This window comes from Oenanthe melanoleuca, chromosome 3, assembly GCF_029582105.1.
Source record: "Oenanthe melanoleuca isolate GR-GAL-2019-014 chromosome 3, OMel1.0, whole genome shotgun sequence".
Taxonomy (NCBI): domain Eukaryota; kingdom Metazoa; phylum Chordata; class Aves; order Passeriformes; family Muscicapidae; genus Oenanthe; species Oenanthe melanoleuca.
In genome coordinates this window covers 80,007,808-80,030,874 of record NC_079336.1, presented here as the reverse complement: position 1 = coordinate 80,030,874, position 23,067 = coordinate 80,007,808, and the positions used below count along the sequence as shown (strand labels likewise).

The 23,067-nt window shown below is 36.2% G+C and overlaps 1 protein-coding gene across 1 annotated transcript in view; it reads right to left on the bottom strand.

The window, feature by feature from the left end:
• ZFAND3 (zinc finger AN1-type containing 3) overlaps positions 1-23,067 on the bottom strand; it is a 133,368-nt gene that overhangs the window by 36,058 nt on the left and 74,243 nt on the right. Inside the window, exon 4 of the mRNA XM_056487343.1 lies at positions 10,232-10,411. Coding sequence (XP_056343318.1) covers positions 10,232-10,411 — 180 coding nt within the window. The remainder of the gene's footprint in view (positions 1-10,231; positions 10,412-23,067) is intronic.

The window sequence follows — 23,067 nt, the reverse complement described above, 5'->3', positions numbered from 1 at the left end:
GTATGTCTCAAAACACCACCTATATTTAACATTTACAACCACATCAAGATTATACTTAAGAACAAGGAGCATTTGTTGTTGCAGAGTGCATATGGAAGTAGGTCTACTATCAGTACTTTCCCACATGAATCTGAATGTCTTGTGGCAAAAAATAGATGAAAAGTTGGGACAAAGTTACACTTTTAAAATATACTTTATAAATATTTCAAGAGGCATTTTTAGGAAAATATACACCATAATTGCAATGCTAGAAATATATTTAAGCGACCCACAAGTAACACAAGGGACAAAGTGATCACTTCTCTGATATCAAACCTTGCTACTGACTCCAGTGAGATAACGACTTTGCCTCTTATCTTGTTCCCATTATGTGTTCTAAGTGTGGCACAAGCATATGCTAACAAGCTCTTTCCATGTTTAAGGTTTTTCAGCTCTGGACTCTTGCCCACTCATCTGGTATCTGCTTGGTAGTAAATTGCTCTCTGCCTTTTTTCTTAATATGCATCATCGTTGAGGAGTTCTCCAGAGATCTTGTTAAAATAGCAACCAATTGAGTGTACACAGTGACTTGCAGTAAAAATAAATAAATAAAAATAAACTCCATGCAGGGAAGCCAAGACAAATTGACAGTAGCATTACCAATGGTAATAACACATCATAGCTTTGAAAATTGGATATTATAAATGGGAAGATGCTAGAGAGCCTGAAATTGAGTTAGACCTACTAGAGTTTGGCTATCAAAATACCAATAATCAAGTCTGCACTAAACTGCTGGTGATACAGTAATGCTTGCTGGCAATACAACAGAGCTTAGTATATCAGGATAACCTTTAACATTAGGTATTCATGCACTGAAAAATACTTTTCCCTCCTTTTTTTCCCAGTCTTTGCATATCTGGAAAGCAGCACTGTGACTATGCCAATGTTTTAACCTTTTCAAGTATTTCAAGCCTGGCCTGTTAGTAAACTGTTTCTTTGTGCTTCTCTCGGGGATGCTCTCCCTTGAATCTTTCCTTCATTTCTCCTTTTCACTAAGTTTCAGGTCTCAGGCAACTTTGTCTACCCTGAAATACTCATAGCATTGTAACACTTAAAAAAAAAAATCTGCAGTTGAGAAGGAAAGATGTGAGGAACTTACTCTGGTGCATTTAATTTCAATGAAGTTAACTTGGGAACAGTTTTACACTCTCAGTTTTCCAGAAAAGGACAAATAAGGCCTGCAGGCCAACACTGAGAGCACTCATCAGAGACTGGCCTGAGGTAAAGCAAAGCATCAGGACATGGGAATACAGCATCCTAGATGGATGGATGAAGCATCTGGGTATCACTGAAGCAGTGCTGGCTTCAAGCCTGAAAGCACTGGCAACCAACAACCTCTTCTCAACAACCAGAAATGGTCAAGCAAGCAGAAACAATTTTTTACAACATAATATTTTCAATTTTTTTATATTCTGGCCTAGAAAAAGTTATTTTGATCTATGTTAGTACTACTATTGCAAAAGGCTAAAAAAATGCTTAGTGTAGGGTTTGGTGCATTTGAGAAGAAAATCAATACTGAAACAGAATCTTTACCAAGTTTTCTAGTGAAACCTTCTACATATTCAAAAACCCACAGAGCAGGCCTGTTAAGTCAGTCTCTACTTTCAGACACCAAGTATTTGGTTTTAATATAGAATATGTGTAAGCAATAAATTCAACAGGGTACGGAATTTCAATGAACTGACTTTAGACGCAGCTGCCTCTTAAAATGCAGCAGCCCTTCTGTAAATAATTTTAGTTATATTCTCCCAGTTTTCACTGAATAGACAGTGAGAGGCATCATCACTGTGGACTAACAAATAAGACTAATCCTTTCAATTATTGTAAAGTAAATATTTACACTAGCTGATACTTTCAGTATCCAGCCAAATATAAGAACTTTATTTCTCACTCTCTAAAGTACAATAAGTTGGCATGCGAGCTGCACTTCCCTTTGTCAGAGTTTTCCTGTTATTTATTCTTCCCTCATTAGGTATGGCTTTCATACAGCTTTGATTTGTATAGCACAGCACCAGAGTTTCAATAAAGAGTATCTGGGGATTTGCATGCATGTACACTAGTGCCTAATAACCAGTGCAGGCAGCATGTACTTTGCAGCATTTCCTTCTGCTACTGCTTTTGTTCCACCATTAAAAATGTCATGCATAATTCAGTACTGTGGGCTTGACTGTGCAGTTCTATGTGGAAGTCACTATGTGGAATCTTTTCGTATACATAACTGCTAATTCAGGCATCTTTGTATTGTTTGAAACAAGACAATATATTTCTCACAGCTTTGATAAAAATTCTGTGTGTGAGAAAGAAAAGGGAAGTCATAACAATAGAACACCAGTCTGTCTTGGCTATTCACAAAGGTAGGCTTATAAGTTAGCATGATTCAGGACATATCTGCATCTTCAGTGCAAAAAAAGTACATTTTTCAAGGTTATTTAACTGTGCTACATAGAACACTTCAGTGCACAGTAAAAGGCTGCACATGTCTAGCTTGTAACATAACCCACAAGGCTGTAGAGCTCTTTTTGCTCAGCACAAACAAGACATTAAAATGAAAGAACATAAATATCTTTCTACTTTATATCCAATTAACAGATAACACAACAGCTTCTGCTCCTGTTTTTTCCAGTGTATGGTTTCTGACATTTGCAACTTCTCTTTCAAATGAATGCAGCCACTGCACAGGGATAATGTAATCCCAAGAGAAGATGATTATAAGTGCAAAATACTAAAAGCCACTGAAGAAATCAGAAGAATTGTGAGAATTTTGAGAATCCTCAAGTTTCAAATTCAAACATAGAATTAATAAAGGCCAAAACAAGATAACTCAAACCTTATCATATATTAATACAATGGGTCTTGTTAATGTTGTTATGTTTTTGGCTTCTGATATCCACAGCTTTCTATAACTTAGTGTTAGCTCTACTCAAAAGATATTGATTGAAGAAACAGATTCAAACCAAATTTCTTTAATTATTCAAAGCAGTAAAATTTCATATATTGCTTATATTTCTATAGATACATTAATATTGCTATTATTTACTACTGTAGACTATCCTAAATTCTGGAATTTTAAACTGTCTTTTAGAATGTCCTTCTGCATCATTCACCTCCCTTCCTGAACTGTTAACTACTGCCAAGCAGTATTTGTCCTGAGGACATCCCTGAGTCAGGGCAACTCGTTGTTTCCCCTTCCTGAAGTTGTAAAGTGAAGTGACTCCACTCAGTCACAGCCTATCCAAGAAAAAAGTTCAGTACTAGGGTGTTTAACCCCTTCTTCTTGCTGTTTGAATAAGCACTAAGTTTGAGCCTAGAGTACACATATCAGGTGGATTTGAACAGCACTCAGAAGCACATACTGAGCAGAGAAAGAGATGCAGAATGGAGCAAAACTAAGCACACAAGTAAAAAGTCCAAATTACCATAATTCATTGAAACAATTTCAGGTGCCACAAAAACTGCAAGCCCGATAATGAACAAACATGAAAAATAACTGAAGGAGCCTGAAGCTTAGTAACATTTGATCACAGTAACATAAAGACAGAGGAACTCCTCCTGGAGCTTTTGATACTGTGATGGTTCCTTCCCAGATAAGCCACACTGACCCCTTGAATGCAGCAGGCTGGAAGAAGGTAGTAAGTAAGAGCTGAATTTCCTTGGACAGCAGCATTCCAGCTAGGACAGGAACAATTTCCTGGCTATTTGCAATATAGGAAAGAACCCACCTTGGGAAACCTGTCCAAACCTAGTTGTACATTTCCTGAACTGGGAGAGACATAATCTAATTAATCTACACAATTGAGCCTGAAGACAGTCATTGCTTATGAGCACCAATACATAAACAAATGGGAACATAAATCTCTAAATTCAGTCTGCAGACAGATTATGTTATCTTTAAGGAAAAAAGGCAAAAGAACTTTACAGCACTTAAGAACTGCTTATTTGCTGCAGAGTGGGCAAGATGCATGATCATCTAAGTGATGGCATTACTACACAGATAAGAGGATTACATCACATAAAAATACTTACTTTTAAAAATCTAATTTTACAAATCAGCCTTTAGGTACTTTTGTCTGCATTAAGCTTTTGGAGAAGGAAATGAAACCTGGACTGCCTTGTTGCTGAATGGATGGTAAATTTAACAACTGTAACGAAGTAAAGGGAGACAGGATTCATATTCCACCTTCTTCCCTACTACTGTCTCACTTTGTTACCTGTTTTTCCTCAGTAATAGATGTTATACTCACTACTTTGTAGATGTAAGTTGGACTTCAAAACTTGCTTTTGAAAGCAGAAATTAAATAATAATAATAAATAAATTAATAATAAATAAATAAATAAATAAATTTAACCTCAATAGCTGTGCAGCACTAACCCACATTTTTCCAATGTGACTGTGTTTCTGTTTTTTGTTCCATGGGGTCCTTTCACTCAAATAAATGGGACCCTAGGATACACTGCAATGTGAAGTGACTACAAATCAGAACAAACAATTAACAGTGCTATAACATCCTTAGTCTTCATTATGTTTCAAAATTATCATGCCACAGATGTGGAAAGAAGTGCTCATTTCATAAATCTCTGTGCTAGATCTTTGCTTGTTAGAAAACACGTATGTTCTTTACAAGAAACTGAGACTGTATGAAATAAATGGAAATTTACAGCAAGAGCGTCACTGAAGAAAAGATGGTGACACTGCTCATTCAGATTTCTGTCTTTATGTCCTGTACTGGCACCTAATACTGGTGGCATTTCTCAAAAGACAACTCAAATTGCCCGCAACTCAATATGGTTTTACGTTTGAAAGCATTCTTACAAATTCCCAGAGAAAAAGTGCTTGCATTGATAATAAATGTATCTTGTGATAAACATTTTAAAAAATCAGACTGAATTATAATCAAACTAAAAAATTGAGTTAATTAATTTTAACATGAAAAACAGTACCAAAGGACTACTTGTAAATAGCTTCAAATGAAAACACGGCTAAAAATAAAAAAATCACAGATAATGTAAAACAACTTTTACTATTATCTAATTTAATAAAAGCAAAAGGCTGAGAAAATAGCTAGTTATTGTTCTGCAGCATAGATGCCAAAGATGCCTATAACATTAAAAAAACAGGCAGGTACAGTTAATATCCTGTATTAGAGGTGTGTCCCTTCTTGCTTTAATACAAGACACAAAATTGACTACAATGAGAAAGAACACATGACAATCTTGTGAGTTGATAAAGTAAATTAGAATTATACACCATCACCCAGCAGCAGGTTTCTCAGTTATGTTTGGGTATAAGTTTAATTTAATACTGGGTTATGTAGGCTTCATTGTAGTCCAGTACAATTTTACCAGTTACTGCATTCTTTTGAATCAGAGAAAAACACAGAAATTGGTATGAGAATAAATCAGGTTAGCAACAAAGAAAATTACTTTCTACAACCATTTGTGACAAGCAACACAAAAACAGGCAACTAGCTTGGTCTGTACGTTTACTACTTACAGAAGTGGATATGCATATAACTTGCAGTCAGAGATAAGCCAGGAAACAAAGTTCCCCATTGACTGAATTAGGAAAAAATCAAACCAAACCAAACCAAAACCAAAACACAGCCCCCACTCCCCAGAAAAAAAACCTGAAAAAACCCAAAACAAATGAAGACAGGATGTACAAAACAGACTCCTACTGCAATAAGCAGCTAAATTCTCAAAGGCTTTTACAAAAGTATACAATGAATCACATCCAAGAACAACTGTCATTTTAAAAATCACTCTCCTTAAAAAGCACAAAATGAAGTTAAGGATGTCATCATAATAACTCAAAATATGAAGCATTTTCAGAGCATACATGGAAAAGTTGTCATCTAGGACTCTACTCATAAACCCAAGCAAAATACAAAATCCATGATGTTGTTATAAATTGGTAGAAACCTTTTGCATAGTGTCAGAGAAAAGGCCATTCAGCAAGAAAGAAGCAAAGAAAGAATTTGCTTGTTTATCCATTTTTCACAAAGTTATGTTGAAAAAAGGACCTATATTTTTATTTTATTCCAAAGAGAAAAAATACCATTACTTTTTGAGGGCTATAGCCTATGTGGCTTTTTACACAGTCATGCTTCAACAAGCAATAAAATTCAGAGTATAAACATCCAATAGATGCAGTAGAAAAAATAATCTCTCACCTTTCTACCAGATATTATTTATACAAGCCTATTGCATCTTTGTCCCATGACTAGTACACTTAATGTATGTCAACTTCACTCAAATTACTCCACAATTGGGGGTATTTCAGTGCTTCCACTGCACATAAATGCTTAATAAAATAAATGATGTTATAAAGCATTTTTTAACCTTATCTTGCAAATTTAAATGTTCGAGACAAAGGTGTTTTAGTTTTGATGTTCAGTGGTCTAAATTCTGAAGGGTATACACAAACTAGCCAAAATTTACAGACATCCAGTCATGAAATACCTTTCTATTTGGACATCTAAAATTCAGCCCACAGAGAGGTGGTCAGTGATCATAACCATCTTTCTGGGCTGAAATCTCCAGTGCATTTTCTGACATTCACAGTAGTAGCTCAGAATTTTGTTTATCTTCTTATAAATTCTTCAACACAGGAAAGAAGAGCATTTAACTGTTTTAGAAACAGCAGACAGTCCTTTGTCCTTTTTCAATTACTGTTCTTGCTATTCAAGAAGGCCAAGAAAAGTTAAGCACACAATTAAAATAAAATCCTGTCAGCCGAAGCTAAAAACTACTGAAATACCAAATCTGATCAAGCTGCCAGAGTCAGTGTTCTTCACATTGACATTTCTCCTGTCACATAACACAGTTAATTTCAAACCTGCACAAAACCAGCTTTAGCTCTGCTCACACAGTGACAGAAAAATGATGTGACAACCCCAAAGAAAGCATTGAAGGCCTGAAACTAAGCAAGATTATTCCATGTGCAGTGTGACCTTTTCTCTACCAAAATACATAGAACCTTGCTTAATAAGCTGCTTTAAAAAAAAAAAAAAAAAAGAATGTTGGTGGCTGAAGGTAAGGACATAGGGAAGTCAGGGCCATTGTCAAATCCATTTTTTCCTGTCTGCTAAAAATAACAAAAACCTTGCCCACCCAATATGAAAAGGAAATATTTGACAGAGCAACTGGCTGATATAGTGACTGATGCTGAAATAACTACTATTAGGACCTCCTAAATGAAAGGATGAGATGGAAGGAAAAATGAGAACAGATGAAACTTATCTGCACATAAAGCAGCAGCAGAACAAAAGTTAGACTGATTTAACTACCAGTTAAGAAATGGATCAGTAAAATCCATGCAGCTCTAGACTAACTAGAGCTATACTAATATCAGTATTACTCTTTGACTGCAAGTTTATTTCAGAAAATTTACTGGTGAGACCTGAAGGTTTTGAATAAAAACAGGCAACTCAAGAAGTATATGTGTAGGGGGAAGAAAAAATTCCATAGAATTCCCCCTCACCAACTTCAACAGAATTTAAAAAAATATCAATGATTAGCAGTATTTCATAATAGAATAAACACATGTGAAGGAGGGGAAAAATTACTTAAGTTATGTCACTGTCTCTGGGTATAAATTTTTACCACATTTTTGTTGACTGTAAATACAATATTGAGAACTACCTTTCACCTATAAGGGGGAGAGATACTAGAAGGCACAGCAGCCACTGTTGTAGATAACTCTTCAGAACTGAGGCTGGTGGGAGATGGAAAGTCACTACAACCTTATTGTAAATTTAAGACACTCAGGAATGCAAACGCAACTCCCACATAAAATAAAAACAATAACAAAAACCACATAAATACTTGCACACTGTCAAACTGTACTCCTGCAAAATATAGTTCAAGGAACTTTTCTCATATATAATTAATTCTGTGATATGAAAGGAAACAAGTATTTAAAAACAAAAACCTTTTCACTTTTTCTCATACAGAGTATGAATCTTACCATGTGATTTCTATAGTTTTCTCCAGTTGTTGCAGCATGAATGACTTTAATTGCCTACATGACTTGCTGTAATTTTGTCCCCTCTATTTACCCTGTGGACTCAAGTACTGTGGCAAATGCCTTGATGCAAGACTCTTCTCAAAAATCTTGAAAGGAAAGAGAGGCGAGTGGAACGAAACATGAGGATTCTTCTTGATTAGATCAATTTTCCCACACTTGGATAGGGATTACCACAGTGATCCCGTACAATTGATTTCTGGTGAATTACCACAATTCTGTTCAGAACAGAACATAGCTGTACATCACCGCATGGCAGTGAAAAGTATCAATCTTTGAAGAACACAGCTGTATTAAGAGCAGTGCATACTTTACAGAATATGTGCAAAATAAATAAATATTTCACAGAAAAGACACCCTCTAAAATAAAAAAGACATTTAAGTCTGGGCATTCTTCATTAAAGGAAAGAACCTTGCACAATGAAGTCATTATCCATCAGAAAATCTCCATCTGTATATAATTATTTCTGATAAATGATATTAAGCTTCATTAAAGAGGTAGTGGGGATGAGAGAGAAGGCAGAGCTGTAAATAAATCTCTTCACTGTATTTCACTTAAAAACATCCTAGCAGGAAGTCATAAAGAGAGTTTTTTCAATAGGCAATATTTTCAAATCCTCTGCAGGCTGTGCTGCCTGATATCCATCACGTTCAATGTATGGTCACAAGCTCACAGCAATTCAGGATGAAGGACACTATTTAATTTCTTTCTCATTCCTGTAATCGCCTTCCCACTTAGCAAATCTTACTCAGTCACAACAGAAACACTTTGTTGTAACACAATTTCATTTCTACCTGAACAAATTTTCAGGAAAGCTGACCCAGTAAGCACTACAGAAGCACCCTGTGACACTGGTGAGTAAACAAGCAGGGTGCTGAAGTCCCCTGCAGTATGAAGGCCCAAATGTGTGGCTGAAGCATAATGTGTTTTCCTAAATTCTCCAGGAGACTTGTTTTAAGGCCTTGTTTTTAGAGCAGGTTACAGGTTTCTGGTGAAGAAGCACTGAACAGAAGGAAGAGATGGAAGGGTGGTCAGCAGCAACTGTGTACACCAAGCAGAGACAAGAGTTACATGGCAAGTTTAGTCTTACGACAAGAACTCATCAGAGAATATTTACATTTAACACTTGTATTTCTGACAATATTCTCAAATACAATTAGTAATAATATCAGAGTTTACAAGTTTTACTTTATTTAGTCTAATAAACCACCACAATCCCAAAATGACATTTTATGCTTTGTCCAAAATAAATACTTGGACAAGTCAGCAAAACCATCCTATGCAAATAGTTAACACAACTGAAAGCAAGACATTTTAGTCCTAGTACTTTGTCAACATTGTTATTTCCAGCAATGGCCTAAATATTCAAAAACAAGAGTAGGTCTTGCAAATTTCCTACTGAAAAACAAGCATTTTCTTGCAATGTGTAGATCTACTGACTGGCCACAACCTAAAGTAATCTCAGCTCAAAGGGGTTTCTCTCCATAGAGTACCTTCTAAAACAAATCTACAACTGGAAAAATGAACCTAAAATTACACATTGGAGCTTAGGTTGTAAATCGCAGATTTTAAAACTCAATATATTAGATGCAAGATAAACTTTATACAGAGGTTTAGAATAATTTAAAAGTCTGTTTTATCCCACTGTGTTTGATAAGCATTCTAACTTACCTTCAGGGAGAATTTTTGCCTGACAATTCAATGAAGACAAAAGATATGTCACGAAAGAACAGATAAATTACCACATGAAACAAGTTATACGCAAGTAGCAGTCTAGACAAACACACATTACAGTCAGCATTATGTGCAACCACAGTAATTAAAAACCAACATGTTTAAAAGTCAAATTTCACAAGATAAGGGTGTTGATGCTAGAATATGCATATGAATTTATCACTAATGTGAGGAGTTTCTCACAATTAAATTCTTTTCCACATATCAAATGGCCTATGTATACATGAAATACAATACATCAAATGCAAAGTTAGTTAAAAACTCCTATTTTTTCTTCTGTTAAAACCGTCAATGTCTATTTTGTGAATAGCTTCTACTCCTCCCCTTCACCCCAAAAGCCAAGCCATTAACTCCCAGGGGGAGTCAGTGAAACATAAACCTAAGAACAAAATGTTTATGCCTCCTCTGCTGTCACTCAGGACTCGTGCACTTACATTCCTCTTTGCTCGGTGAAGTTACATTCAGTTCTGTCAAAAGTTGCTGGTTGGAGTTAGCGGCCTGCGTGGTTAGAGAGGTATTGCTGTTGTCACTGTCCGTTTCCCCAGAGAACAAATCTGACTGGCTGTTGCTTGTGCTGGGAGTAGAGTCATCGTCTGGCTGTTTCTTCTGGAAATCTATCAAAACCAAGATTTCATGTCATCACACTTGCTCAGTCTAATTTTATGCAAAACCCCCCATGTAACAAAAATAAGCCCAAAACACTGCCAGAGGTATCATCACTTTAATAAACACAAACACTGGCCTTCCAGTTTTTACTTCAGATTTAAAATACCTTAGGAGTTATTTGTTGCAGAAAAAATATTTTCAGAATTGCACAAAGGTCTTGTTTTCCCAGCCATCCAAGAGTATTCAAAGCTTACCACTGCACATGGTATTGTTTTTAAAAGGGTTTACACAAAGCATGCACAGAAACATCAAGGGAGCAAACACTCAGTGAGGGAAGAACCAAGGCATGTAATACAGCACTACGGGAAAGTTACACTTTCCACTGCCATTATATAAAATTCCAAGAGTAACAGTTTTGGCAAAGCCAGTGTAGACAGCTACAGCGCCAGGTTAGCATGGGGAGCTGGTCAGGGATTGCCTCTGCATCATTGGTTTCACGGGTATTTAGGGGGGAATGTGTGGAAAGAGGAGGGGGAAACGTTGGGATGTTTCCTCCTTCCTTCATTTACTCCAAAACTGGTACTAAAAGTTGTGCACTGATCTAAGAACAAAGAGTTAGGTATGGAAGGTAAATCACTAAAATACATTGAAGATGCATACAAACGATTTGGCTTCAAACTTTTATTTATCAGCAAATGCCAAGTCACACTTGTCTCCAAACAATTCCCATAGTCCAAATCCCATGTGTTTGACAAATGTCACCCTCTGGCTTGCCTTGCCTCCAAACCAGATTCAGGTTTGAGGGGAAACATTTTGAAGTGCAAATCCCCTACTGAAAACTTCTTCCCAAATCTGCAGTCCTGATATATGATTGATTATAGCATTAGTCTACCAGATACACTACTAAATTGCAGTCTGCACACTCTGCCTCTGGGAAGCACACCTGCCAACCAAGTGAATTTTGGTTTGCTTAGCATCTAGGTCTCTCACCTCTTCCTTGTAAAGAGTCAGCTGAAGTGCATCACCATTTGGTATCTAAGTACATTTTTTCTAAATTACATACAAGGGTAGAGTTTATTCAATACAAAAATACATAGATAAATCAATATTTCGTTGCTCAGTATTATGTCATGACACAGAAGAAAACAGAGCAATCTATAAATATTTGCAGATGATGATGTGTTACAAACACAGGTTGCCAACATGAGTCACTGGGATTGAGAAGCACTACAGTCAAACAGTCCCTAAATGCTGATTTAGGATTTAAGAGATTTGCCAGAAAAATTAAGCCTCAACTTCTGCTGCGGAAGAGTCAGCCAGAAGTCCAGATAGGAGAGGAGCAAGCTCAAAGCCAGGGAGGAGGAGGGGGAGGAGGGAGAAGGTGGCAGACAGGGAATCATCCACCTCCAAAATATAGCTATGAAAAACCAGTGGGAAGCTTTTTGTCCGGGCCTGAGTTACAGGACTCAGGAAGATGCTATACTCAGGCCTCACTAGTTATCAACAAGTTTAACCCAAACTGGGCTTCTGGATTTGATCTGTGTGTTTGTGCAATTAAGAAGGCTTCAGATACTTTTCTGCACCAGCCACAATCAGGCAGCTGTGGCAATTGAAACAGTTCAGAGCTGCTGCAGCAGCAAAATCCACCACGGCAGTGAAATGCTCTTTGCCTCCGTGAACTCTTGACCTCCTGTTCAGAACTAACTTTTACTCAGACTGCAAATCAATTAACTTTCAAAAAAGTTTTTGCCTGCTCAGTTGAGTGGAACCCAAGAACACCTCCCGGCCCTGTTCTAACCCCTTGTTCATTACAGACAAGAGTACTTGAGAAAAGACTTAAGACTGATGATCCCAAGCACTTGAAACACAAGAACTGTAACTGAAGCTGCCTTGTATTTTGTCCATGAATTGGGGGGGCCATTTGGCTTCTGCCAACCAGGACCCTCATTAACACAACTTGCAGATCACCTTGCTCTCCCTGCAAGCACCATAAAAGTTGGCAGTATTTCCAGGAGAGCTGAGCCTGAATAAATCCAGTTAAGCCTTAACTGCTTAACAAATAAAACAAAAATACACACATGATACAGGCAAGACCCTGGCAAGTTTTGAAAGGTAAGCTTTATTCTGATTAAAATCAGAATGCAATTCTGTTGACAGAACAATGACCTCGCCTAATAATCTCAACAAGGAAAAACCAGAACAAGACTTGGCAAGACATTAATCACCATTTGCAGAAGTTCCGATTTAATTGGAAAGGCATGAGAAACACTAACTTTTTTTTTATTTTTCCTGAGACTTTCACTATACTAGCAAAATCTGTGCCAAAATGCACAAGGGTGACCAAAAGTCCATGAAACCTGCACAGCCCTTTCCTAGTTAATGAAATGCGTCTTTGAAATTTTTAACACAAACCTTCTTTATTTGTCAGAAAAGATGTTTTCTTTTTCCTCTTTCCCTTCAGGTTTGGTGGTTTTGGTTTTCGGGGCTTTTTGGGGTGGCTGTGAGTGTTTTTTTTTTTGGTTTTTTTTGGTTTTTTTTTTTGTTAAACTGCGAAGAGTGCCATTATTAACTATATGGTGGAGTCAGCATCAAAATAAGACATGCAAATTTGCTCTTTCCTGCAAATATGGGGAAATAGTAGATGGAAAGTTCTATCAATAAAAATGCATGAAATGCATTCAATAAACTATTGCTGCATGGTAGAGAAGCTGTTAGGAATAAGTAGCTGTCAGTCTTCAAGCTCCAAAATCCTTTTGCTTTGTTGAATTCAAGGGTTACACACCTAGTATCTCAAATAATTGAGCAAGAACAGAATATCTCAGAACTCTCATACAGTGAATATTAATACTAAGAGTGTTTTTTTTTTTTGTTTTGTTGCTTAGTGCTTCTTTATAAACAAAACAGCCCCTATGTGAATAGACAGACATGATACAAACATTTCATATTCTACATATACAAAGAATTAGCTTAGACTAAAGGAAGGCAAGAAGCTGCATTTGCTTCCAGACTTCAGGTAAGAAGTTCTTTAGCAGGACAATCTTTTGCTACAAAAAATCACACCCCCTGCACAGCCCTAAAACTTTCAAGCTCAATAGTCCAGTTATTGTTACCAGGTGAAGGTGAGCAACCTGCAAAAGCCCATCTTCCCAGCATGTTCATTTCACCCATTGCCTCAAGAATATTTAAGGGCATCAAACCCCTTCCACCACCTAAAACACTTGATTCTGTGACAGAATAAATCAGTCCCAATTCTAGTACCTAGCCTTCTTTAGCCATCATTATCCAACAAAATATCTGAAGAAAATCTTGAGCTCTCAACTTTTGCTTAACAAAGGGCTCTGTGACTAAGCAGGAAACAACCCTTCACAGCTTCTGGCAACTTCGATGATTACAATTAGTTAAAACTTAAGGTAAAGGTAAGTATGAACATTATCAGCATATGACAAAGCATTTCTTCTGAAAAGACAGACAAAATGCCAATTACAGGAAATTACTTAATATTAAGCCAGACTGCTTCCTCACTTCCACTCCTGCTATGGTATAAGAAATCATGCCATCTCCCAAAATCTCCTTTTGGGTTAAGGGTCTGTTACAAACAATTCCTATTCTCTGACCTATTACAGATCTTTCATTAAAAAGAAATAAGTTCATTCAAATACACTATGGAAGAGGTGTCAGAGTAGACCGCATGCTAAAGGGAGAAAATCAGAGTCTTTAAAGCAATTATTTTTACTGATAGGAAATATTACACTTCCTTACTCTTCAATCACATAGCAATGTGATTGAAAAAAAAAATATTATTTGGAGAGTGTTAGCTTCTTACACTGCATTAAATGCATAACCTGCATGTTTTTTATTCCCAGAGCAACTTGTTCTTTTATAGAGCATAAATTAATGTGTTGGTATAACATCAAATGTCTCCAGTCCATTAGCATCCCAATGTACACAACAGACTTACTGTAGTCTACTCAGAAAACAGTTCCACAATTAAAAGAAACTGCTTTCATAGAGTACTCTATGGGCAGTAACACAAATGTTATGACATTAGAACTGCTACTGTGAAATCTTTAAGTTATGGCCCTTTTTTTCTTCTTCATGTGTCTGCTCACAGAATTGAGAACAGAGGAACTGTTCACATATGGCCAGGGAATAGTACTGAAAGTCCTAAAGATTTTATTTACTAATTGAGAACTCTTCACTGACTTAGGCATTTCAAGTGTCATTCATACATAACTACTTTTTGAATAATAAATTAAGGTGAGATGGATAAAACCTTCGCTTTCAGTACATACTCAAATGCAATCTAGAGCTCCAGTAATGGTCTGGCAATAAAACTCCACTTGGAAAGAGAATTTTTAGCTTTCTTCTTTTTAAATAACATGCAGATAGAAAGATGCATTAGCTTACTTGGAAAATAAACACAAATATCAAGCTATTAGGGGAATGCACAAGCATTTGCATTAAGAGGTGACAAACAAAGTCATAAAAAGGAATCAAAGGTATGTATTAATTATAGTAAATTATATTTATAAATATATAAGTAAAATATATTAGATTGGAAAGTACAAAATTACAATTACAGTATATCTTTTATGAGCAGATCTCATTGCTTTCACAGTACAAAGTACTGAAAGAATTAAACAGTAAAAATACTAGAAAGGTGATTTTTCTGTAAAATAACTTTACTTAGAGTTATGAGCACATATGATATAGGAAAGGTATTCAGCTCTTAAGGGTTTTATTAATAAATACAGCATTTTCTCTTTTTTCAGCTTTTCTTCTTCATGAAGAAAAACTGAAATGAGTTCTTTATGCTAAGTTATCCTTTATGATTGCTATAATTTTTAAAATTACAACACATTATTAATAAATTTCAAATAACACTGAGCTTTGCATGTTGCATATATTGAGATTTCATAAGCATTTAATTGTCTTTTCAAACAAGCAGAGAAGTATTACAAAGGCAAAATAAAAAAGACACATCTGCAAGGGTGGCAAACAGTTAGACAACACAGCTACAATCATGTATCACTCAGGAATAAGGATTAAGTTATATAACACCGCCTTATTTGTAAAGATTACGCAATGTATCAATATTTTGGGGACTTAGCTTGGTGGGGGTTTTGCTGTAGGGTTTTTTGTTTGTTTTCATTGCTTGGGTTTTTGAGGGGTGGGAGGTCAGGGGGCTCTCCCCAGGAAGTCTGATGATGATGTGTTTTGAGCTGTTTTTTTCTCCAAAAAGACACTCCTTGCTTAAAGATGACATTCCATAATAAACCTTATTTCCCTTGGCTCAATAAAATGATTCTTCCCCAAAGCTAGAAAGCTCTAGATTTGACTACCAGATTTTGCCTATTATTTAGCAAGAAAATTCATGAATAGCTAATAAGCAAAGACTATCAAGACAACAAGCATAACATTGTTACAGATGACCTTAAGATCTAGGTCATTATTATATATGCAAGACATATTTTTAAAGAAGAAAAATGCAAGTTTGTACAAGAGAGTCTACAGCAACTGTATTAACCAGGCTTATAACACATTGCATGACAGATATGAAAAAAAACTGCCATTTTTACAGCATATGATCCCACCATTTCCAAAGCAGTTGTGAAATCCTAGATTGATGAAATAGGAATTTCATTATAATCGAGAAAGTATCCCCTGAGAGCGGCTTCCCCACAGAACAAATACTCCTTGCTCTGCCTGATAATGACAGTTTGCTTACTGTAGCTATTTCAGTACAGACCAGGAACAAGGTCACTGAAAAGTTCTGTACCTTCGTGTTACATTTCCCATTCTCACATAACATAGCAGGCTTACAATTATTTCAACTAAAATTTCACTATTCCAGAAAACTCACCAACATAAAAAAGAATAAATATTATTGACTGTTACGGGTTCCAAAGTGCTGAAGCCGTGAAGAGCAAACTCCTATTTTAACAATCCACTTTAAATTTCCTGTTAGAGAATCCCTAAGGTCCACAGTTAGCATGCATATTTTAATTTATTATGGAGCACACACAGTGAGAAAGCTCTACTTGAAGGTACTGTTAACATTGCAAAACCTAAAACCAGTGAGGGGCTGGCTTATACAGCACCTACATCTGGTAAAACTAGAACATAAAGACAATTTAATAACCAACTAATTGACATTCTATGGATTCTTGGATCTGTGTCAAAAGATATTGGTAATAGAGCAATGAAAGTGTAAGGCATGACATTTATGTAACTGAGGAAGACAAAACAACCACTCCATCATGACTGCATTAAATAATTTATTTTTCAATGGTATGTGGAGTGGGTATTCATTAGAAAGAGCATATACCAGAGTTGACTAATAGTAAGACATCGAGTGGGCAGCCTGCCGAGGACTCTTACATGCTCCTCTGCTAAAGATGGGAATCACAATAATTTTACCAACTCTAAGACACAAGACAAGGAACACCACTACTTAACAGCCAGGAAAAGTAAAATGCTGCAGCCATTTGAAGATACAGCCGGCACTTAAGAAGAACAAATATTTAGGATCTGAGGATAATACAGTGGAGATATAACAATTAAATATGGGAAAAAAATTTAAAAGTACCTGAGGAAAACATCTAAGCAGATGTGATCTGTAGAATTTGTTCTGAAGGTAACTTGGAAAACGTGTGACATGACAACAGATGAGACAATTCTAGAAAATGCTCAAAAGTGTAAACATAAAACTAAGAGGAGCACACAACCCATAAAAAATGCACCTCTATTATTACCCTAAATTTTGGTATGTTTATCACTAGAATTCTTTCAGTATTAGTATCCCTTTATGAAACTAAACAGACTAGTAAATGTGCAAGTTTGAACTAAATTCAGAATGATGAGACATCAAAATTTATGCTCCTAAAGGGGGAGAAATATTTATTCTGACGGAGGAAACTGATCCATGAACCCATAAATCAAGAACTTTGCAACAGCAGCAAGTCCTATGAAACAAACTAATGAAGTGAACTTCTCAAGGTGTGTTTATAATAAATGAGAGATCTTGAAAATGGGATTGTTAACTGATAGAATTTAATTACAACTCATATTTAGTCTGGACATATAGGAAATATTATTTTAATAAAAGAAATGTTTCAATTAGCTTTCCTTATACTGGAGCTATCTTTCATCACCTTACCATGCCCTTTCCAACATCTAGAAAGAACCTTCCAATTTCTGGACACGTGTCTATTAGTTTTTAATTAATTCCTCCAGTCTAATTTATGTGATTCCAATTAACGTGTACATTTGCCTCATTTTCTGTCAATAATAGTCACATTTATGGTTCAAGAACTCCCAAATGTTTGACTATGCCATAAATTAAAAGGATTTTCACAAGGGACAAAAGGCCCCTGCAATAGATTAAGCCTTGCTTAGCAGCAAGCCACTCATCAGTTCCCTGCCCCTTATCTTCAGTTAAGGCACCTTAATAACTACCAACATTGAAACTCTTAAAATATCTCCCACCATCACTTGTTTGTCAGATTCTTTTCCTCTAAACAGACCAGAGACTGTTCTGGAAGAAAATGGAGAGCAGGTCTCATTCTCTGGCCTCACTTCCCAGAGCCAACCAAACACTTAGAAATGTATGTCAGTAAGGAAGATTTAGTATTTTCTCACTATTTTGGTTTTACCACCAAAGCAATACATGGTGAAGTATAAGGGGTAATCTTCCCACTCTTTTCAACCTTATTTGAACCTGATGCTTCTTCTTGTAATACACATCTGCCTTCCACAGGAAGTAGCTACAGCAAACCTAGAGAGGAAATTCCCAGTCTGACAGCCCTCAGCTGTTGGGGCAACAACTTTGCAATGGTTAGAGTTTATATGAACAACCTGTGACTTCAACAATCTACAATAATATGAAGAAAACTGAAGTAATGTTTTAATCATACAAGTGAGAACACTCTCTGAAGTCTCATCTGACACCTTCCTGCCTTAGCCTCAAGCTCCAGAGCTTATTAACTATGGAAGGAATCCAGATGCTTAAGGGAGTAGCTGTAGTCTGCCACTTACCATCCCCTCCATCACATTCTATAATCACCTAGAAATGCTGGAGAGTAGTGTTCACCTGCCAGCAATAACAAAACCAACAAAACCAACCAACCAAGCAACAAACAAAAAAAGCAAGAGCTCAAGGACAAAGAAAAGAAGAGCTGATTTAGGTTAATAAATCCCAAAGCTCAAACACTGAGAACTCTCCCTAGCTGCATTTGCCACAAACCACAGCATTACATTAAATTTTGATTATGGAACATCATGGCTCAGAAACCAAACCTATACTTCAGCACACCATGCTTATTCTCAGTGAAGTTTAAATATACATATTTCTTTTCCAGTCCTTTAGGAACAAAAATATCAGGCACAAACATTGAACGCCTACATAAAATAAACATTGCTTAGGCCTCTCTGTGAGCAACAAAACATAATAAAGTTTTGAATTAATAAAAGTTTATTTATTTTTTATCAAAATTGTCTTTTAGAAGAATGCATTTGAAGTCTAAGTAAAGGACAACATCCATTTTCATTATTAGCCAATTGTTCCCAAAGAAAAAAGCTGGAACACATCTCAACATTTGAAACTGGTATAAAATGGCTGCTAAAAAAAATCACCTATTGAGTTAATATCTGAAGTTCATGGATTTTAAAGTGGTTTTTTCCCTTACAAATGCTGACTATTTTGATATTGATGCTTCTTTTAATGCAAAGAAACCAGAGAAGTGTAGAAAAGAAAAAGGAATGGAAAAATTGCTCTCCTCATAATGTCCTGTCCCCCAAAAGAAAACACAGATAAACACACTTCTCAATTCACCTTATTTTTATTTAACAGACATGAGACCTTAAAGCATCCCTTATGAAGATGAAGTGATCCTTCTACCTGTCAGTGCTGGAGGATCATTGCTGAGATTGCCTAAAACACAAACTTCTTGTCTATGTGTATATCTCCATATTAAGACAAAGTGCAATAAAAAAGAGGTGTAAGAAAAAAACCAGTCCTTTTGCTTCTCATAGCCATGATTTGTCATTTGGTGTGACCTAACTTCCTGTGCTGTCACTTCCAAGGTAATGCAGATTAATGGAAAGGTAGCCTTACACCAGTGGTGTTTCCAGAGCTCTGGCTTGCAAATGGTTATTTGGCACAATAGGTGTGGAATCTCTTAAAAGGGAGTCTTCAGTAGCAAAGCATAAACCTGCAAACCAGAGCATTGACATGCTGACCTTGACCAATGCAATAATTAAATGCTGCTAACATTGGGATCCTCACATAAAAACATACTTCTGTAGCCAGTCCTCCATGTCTAACATTTCATTTCTCTGAGTTTAACAATGTCACAGTCATGGAATTAGGACTCCTACTCATGGAAACATACCAGATTTTTTGCTTTTCAACAGGAGCTTTGGAGAAGATTTATAAGGTTTCACAGGTTCTTCTATTATTTTAACAAAGCTAAAACTGTTTTGAGTGTTCAGCCTGGATGGAGGGATAAGAGCAGTTTTTACTATGCTGTGAAAGAAAAACAGGAAAAGGAAAACAAGGATCAAAAATGCCATTCTCACACATTCTGCTAGTTTGCTACACTTTCTGAAGTGTAATGGGCATGAAAAGCAAGGAACTAAAATATGCCCTCAAGAAGTATTTTAAAGCATTCTTGTTATGCCTAAACAGAGCTAGAAATAACAATTCTACAGCCTCTTTGGGAGCTCACATGCCTGATTGATAGATTGAACCCATCCCTGAACAGCTTATAAAAAAAAAATATCTTTGAAATAATCTGTTTCTTGGCATTAAAACCCTACAAGATAACCTGTTAACAGCAACCCTTCTTGTTCAGTTAGGGTGGCTAATTGTGTTTCAAGTACAAGTAATTACAGACATTACGTTGGAAACTAACTGAGGACTGGCACATGAAAGTCAGACCAAGCAGCCAAATATAAATAAACTAAGAGATTAATTAAATTTTCAGAACGAGCCAAATGACTGCTAGAAGCAATGAGCTGTTTCTTGCATACTGTTCTGACTACCTGCTTAAAGCACCAACCATAGAGCCAATTCCTACAGCCCAGCAAAAACGGCAAAATGCAACTGACCCCAGCAACAAGAGAAGAGGAGAAAAAAGCATGGGTTACCTGACAAACTCAAGAGTGAAGGGGGTCAAGCAGCCTAAACCTCCCTCATCATACCCAAAGAGCTATAGGGGCAGGAAACTATACATGCAATTTAATTATCATTTTAGAAAGTTCCCCCAGCTCTTCAGTAGCAGCGGCATTCCCTGCCCTGAAGGTTCCAGTTCACGGTGTGACAGGGCAGGCTGAACTGTAATAGCCACCACCAGAGGGAGGTGTTCTATTAGGCTGTGTTTTCCAAAACCTTCCTTCCCTACACATTGATTTCTATTCTAATCATCTTCAGCAGAGAAAAAGCTTCTTGTTTCTGTAAAGACACTTTGAATCAGAGTCTCTTTTTATGTATATCAATTTTAGAATAAGCACTGCTATAGCAAATTTGATTATTTAACAGAAGCAACTTGGTAACTAAATCCATCCCTTCCATCTCAATCAATCAACAAAAACCTTCCTCTTGATCCTCTTTTTGACACATAAAACAAAGACAGCAGAAATAATCATCCTTTGTATGACTGGGGACCATTACAAATTTTTTTTTTCCAAAACAGAAATTATTTCTTCAGTGAGGAGGGAGGAGAAAAAAAATTTAAAAAAGGAAAAAAAAAAGTGGAGTCACACCATCTTGCTGTGCAGCACACTATCAAACTTGAAAAATAAATTTTAAACTAAATAGGAGAAAAAGAGAGATAATTGAAGAAGCAAGACTGATGTAATTTCATCTTTGGTAAATTCTGCTGTATAAATCTGTGGTAACAAATAAGTAATGTAGTTTTCCAAGAAACAAAGGAGTGGTACCAACAATGTCTAACTGCAAGAATTTAATTCTGGTAGAAGTTCAAGAGGACTGAGGCAGACACCTTTTGAAGAACAAAAAATATTCAGAGTTCCTACAACTAGCAAAAAAACTACTACAACCTACAGTGCCTAAATGGCTCTCTTGAAATACCCACTTCTACTGACTACAGTGAGCACTCAGCTATGCATGGAAAAACAAAAATTATCTCACAACCCTGCCATCTTGCTTTACAATGATTTCTCTGGTTCTGCCTAAGTAATAAAAACAAATCCCCTGCTTGGGAAAAAAAAAAAAAAGACAAGAGTTGTATGTTTCCTACAGAGCTGAACAGGTAATGCCTGCAACACTCAAACCAGCAAGCAGAAATAAAATAGAGAACAAGGATTTCCTGTATCACTTCAAATACAGATACACCAAATGGCAGTCTTCAGGAGAAGAAATCTGTCATCCATTGCACTGACTATTTCTAATTAAAGTCTGCAAGTTCTCCAGTATATTAACAGTAGATGGTAACTTTTATCAGGACAATCTCCAATGTTAAATCTGATCTTGCTGGAGAAGCAGAAATACATCTAAGAAAAAAAGGGGAGCAAAGTTTTACCCATTAAATGGATTTTGCTTGGGAACAGTAACAGTAAATCTAACCTGTAATGCTCTGTGACTGATGTTCCAGTATTTGTCCTCATTTAATGCTGTAAGGTAACATTTCAATCCCAACTAATTGTCTGTACATTAAAATATTTGAGGCAAACAACTTCTGAAGTTACTGATCTTAAGTATAGATTTTATTCTCATAATCATATACAAGAACCATAGTGACATATATAAGACCAGATACATTTTAATGCCTATATATAAAATAAGCTTCAACAACAACAAAAAAAAATAGCAAAGATAAAAATGAAAGAATTTTTTTTCTACATGGACAGGAGCAATGGAACCATTAATTTTATTCATACTATGGACTTGGGTTATCTCTAGAAACACTGGTTACGCACACAAAAAGATGTCTTACATGTTCATTCAAATAAAAAAATAAGCTGCACTAGATATTCTGGAAGACAACATCAGGAAACATCTGCCCTTCTATTAGCTGTTCAAGGTTTCTGTAAACACTAGTACATTAAGATTCACAGCAAATAACACTGGCAGCTCAACTGAAAGCAGAAATAAAATGAAGGGATTTCAGGTAATTAAATCAATCCACAGCCCAACATTTGCATTTTTCTTTTCCTAGAACTAAATTCCAAGTTGATGCATGCTTTCTCCAAGACTTTTAATTAAGAAATTAATTTGCAGACCTGCATGCTAACTACACTGATATTCCATAGGAACTCAAAGTCTGAATCTTAAATCTTGTTTCATAAAGGCAAATCATCTGCAAATCTCCTACACTCGATTTCACAGACTCAAGAGAATTGCTGGTTATGCCCTATCTTTTTCCTGCCAAATTCAGCAATGACTAAAAACACATTAGCACTACAAACCCTCTGATATGAAACCCATATATTCAATGCCATCAACATACTCCCTTGCTAATTAATTTGTGACCTCTACAATGCACTCTGGGACTTCAATTTATAATCTCCTCCAGTTTCCAGTTCAGAACATAACTCAATCTTGACTGCAACACTGGTCTGGCTTCCTGCTTCCTTCATTTCCAAGTTCCCCAGGCTATACTAGAATGTGTCAGCTGCATCTGAGATAAACAGTATGATTACA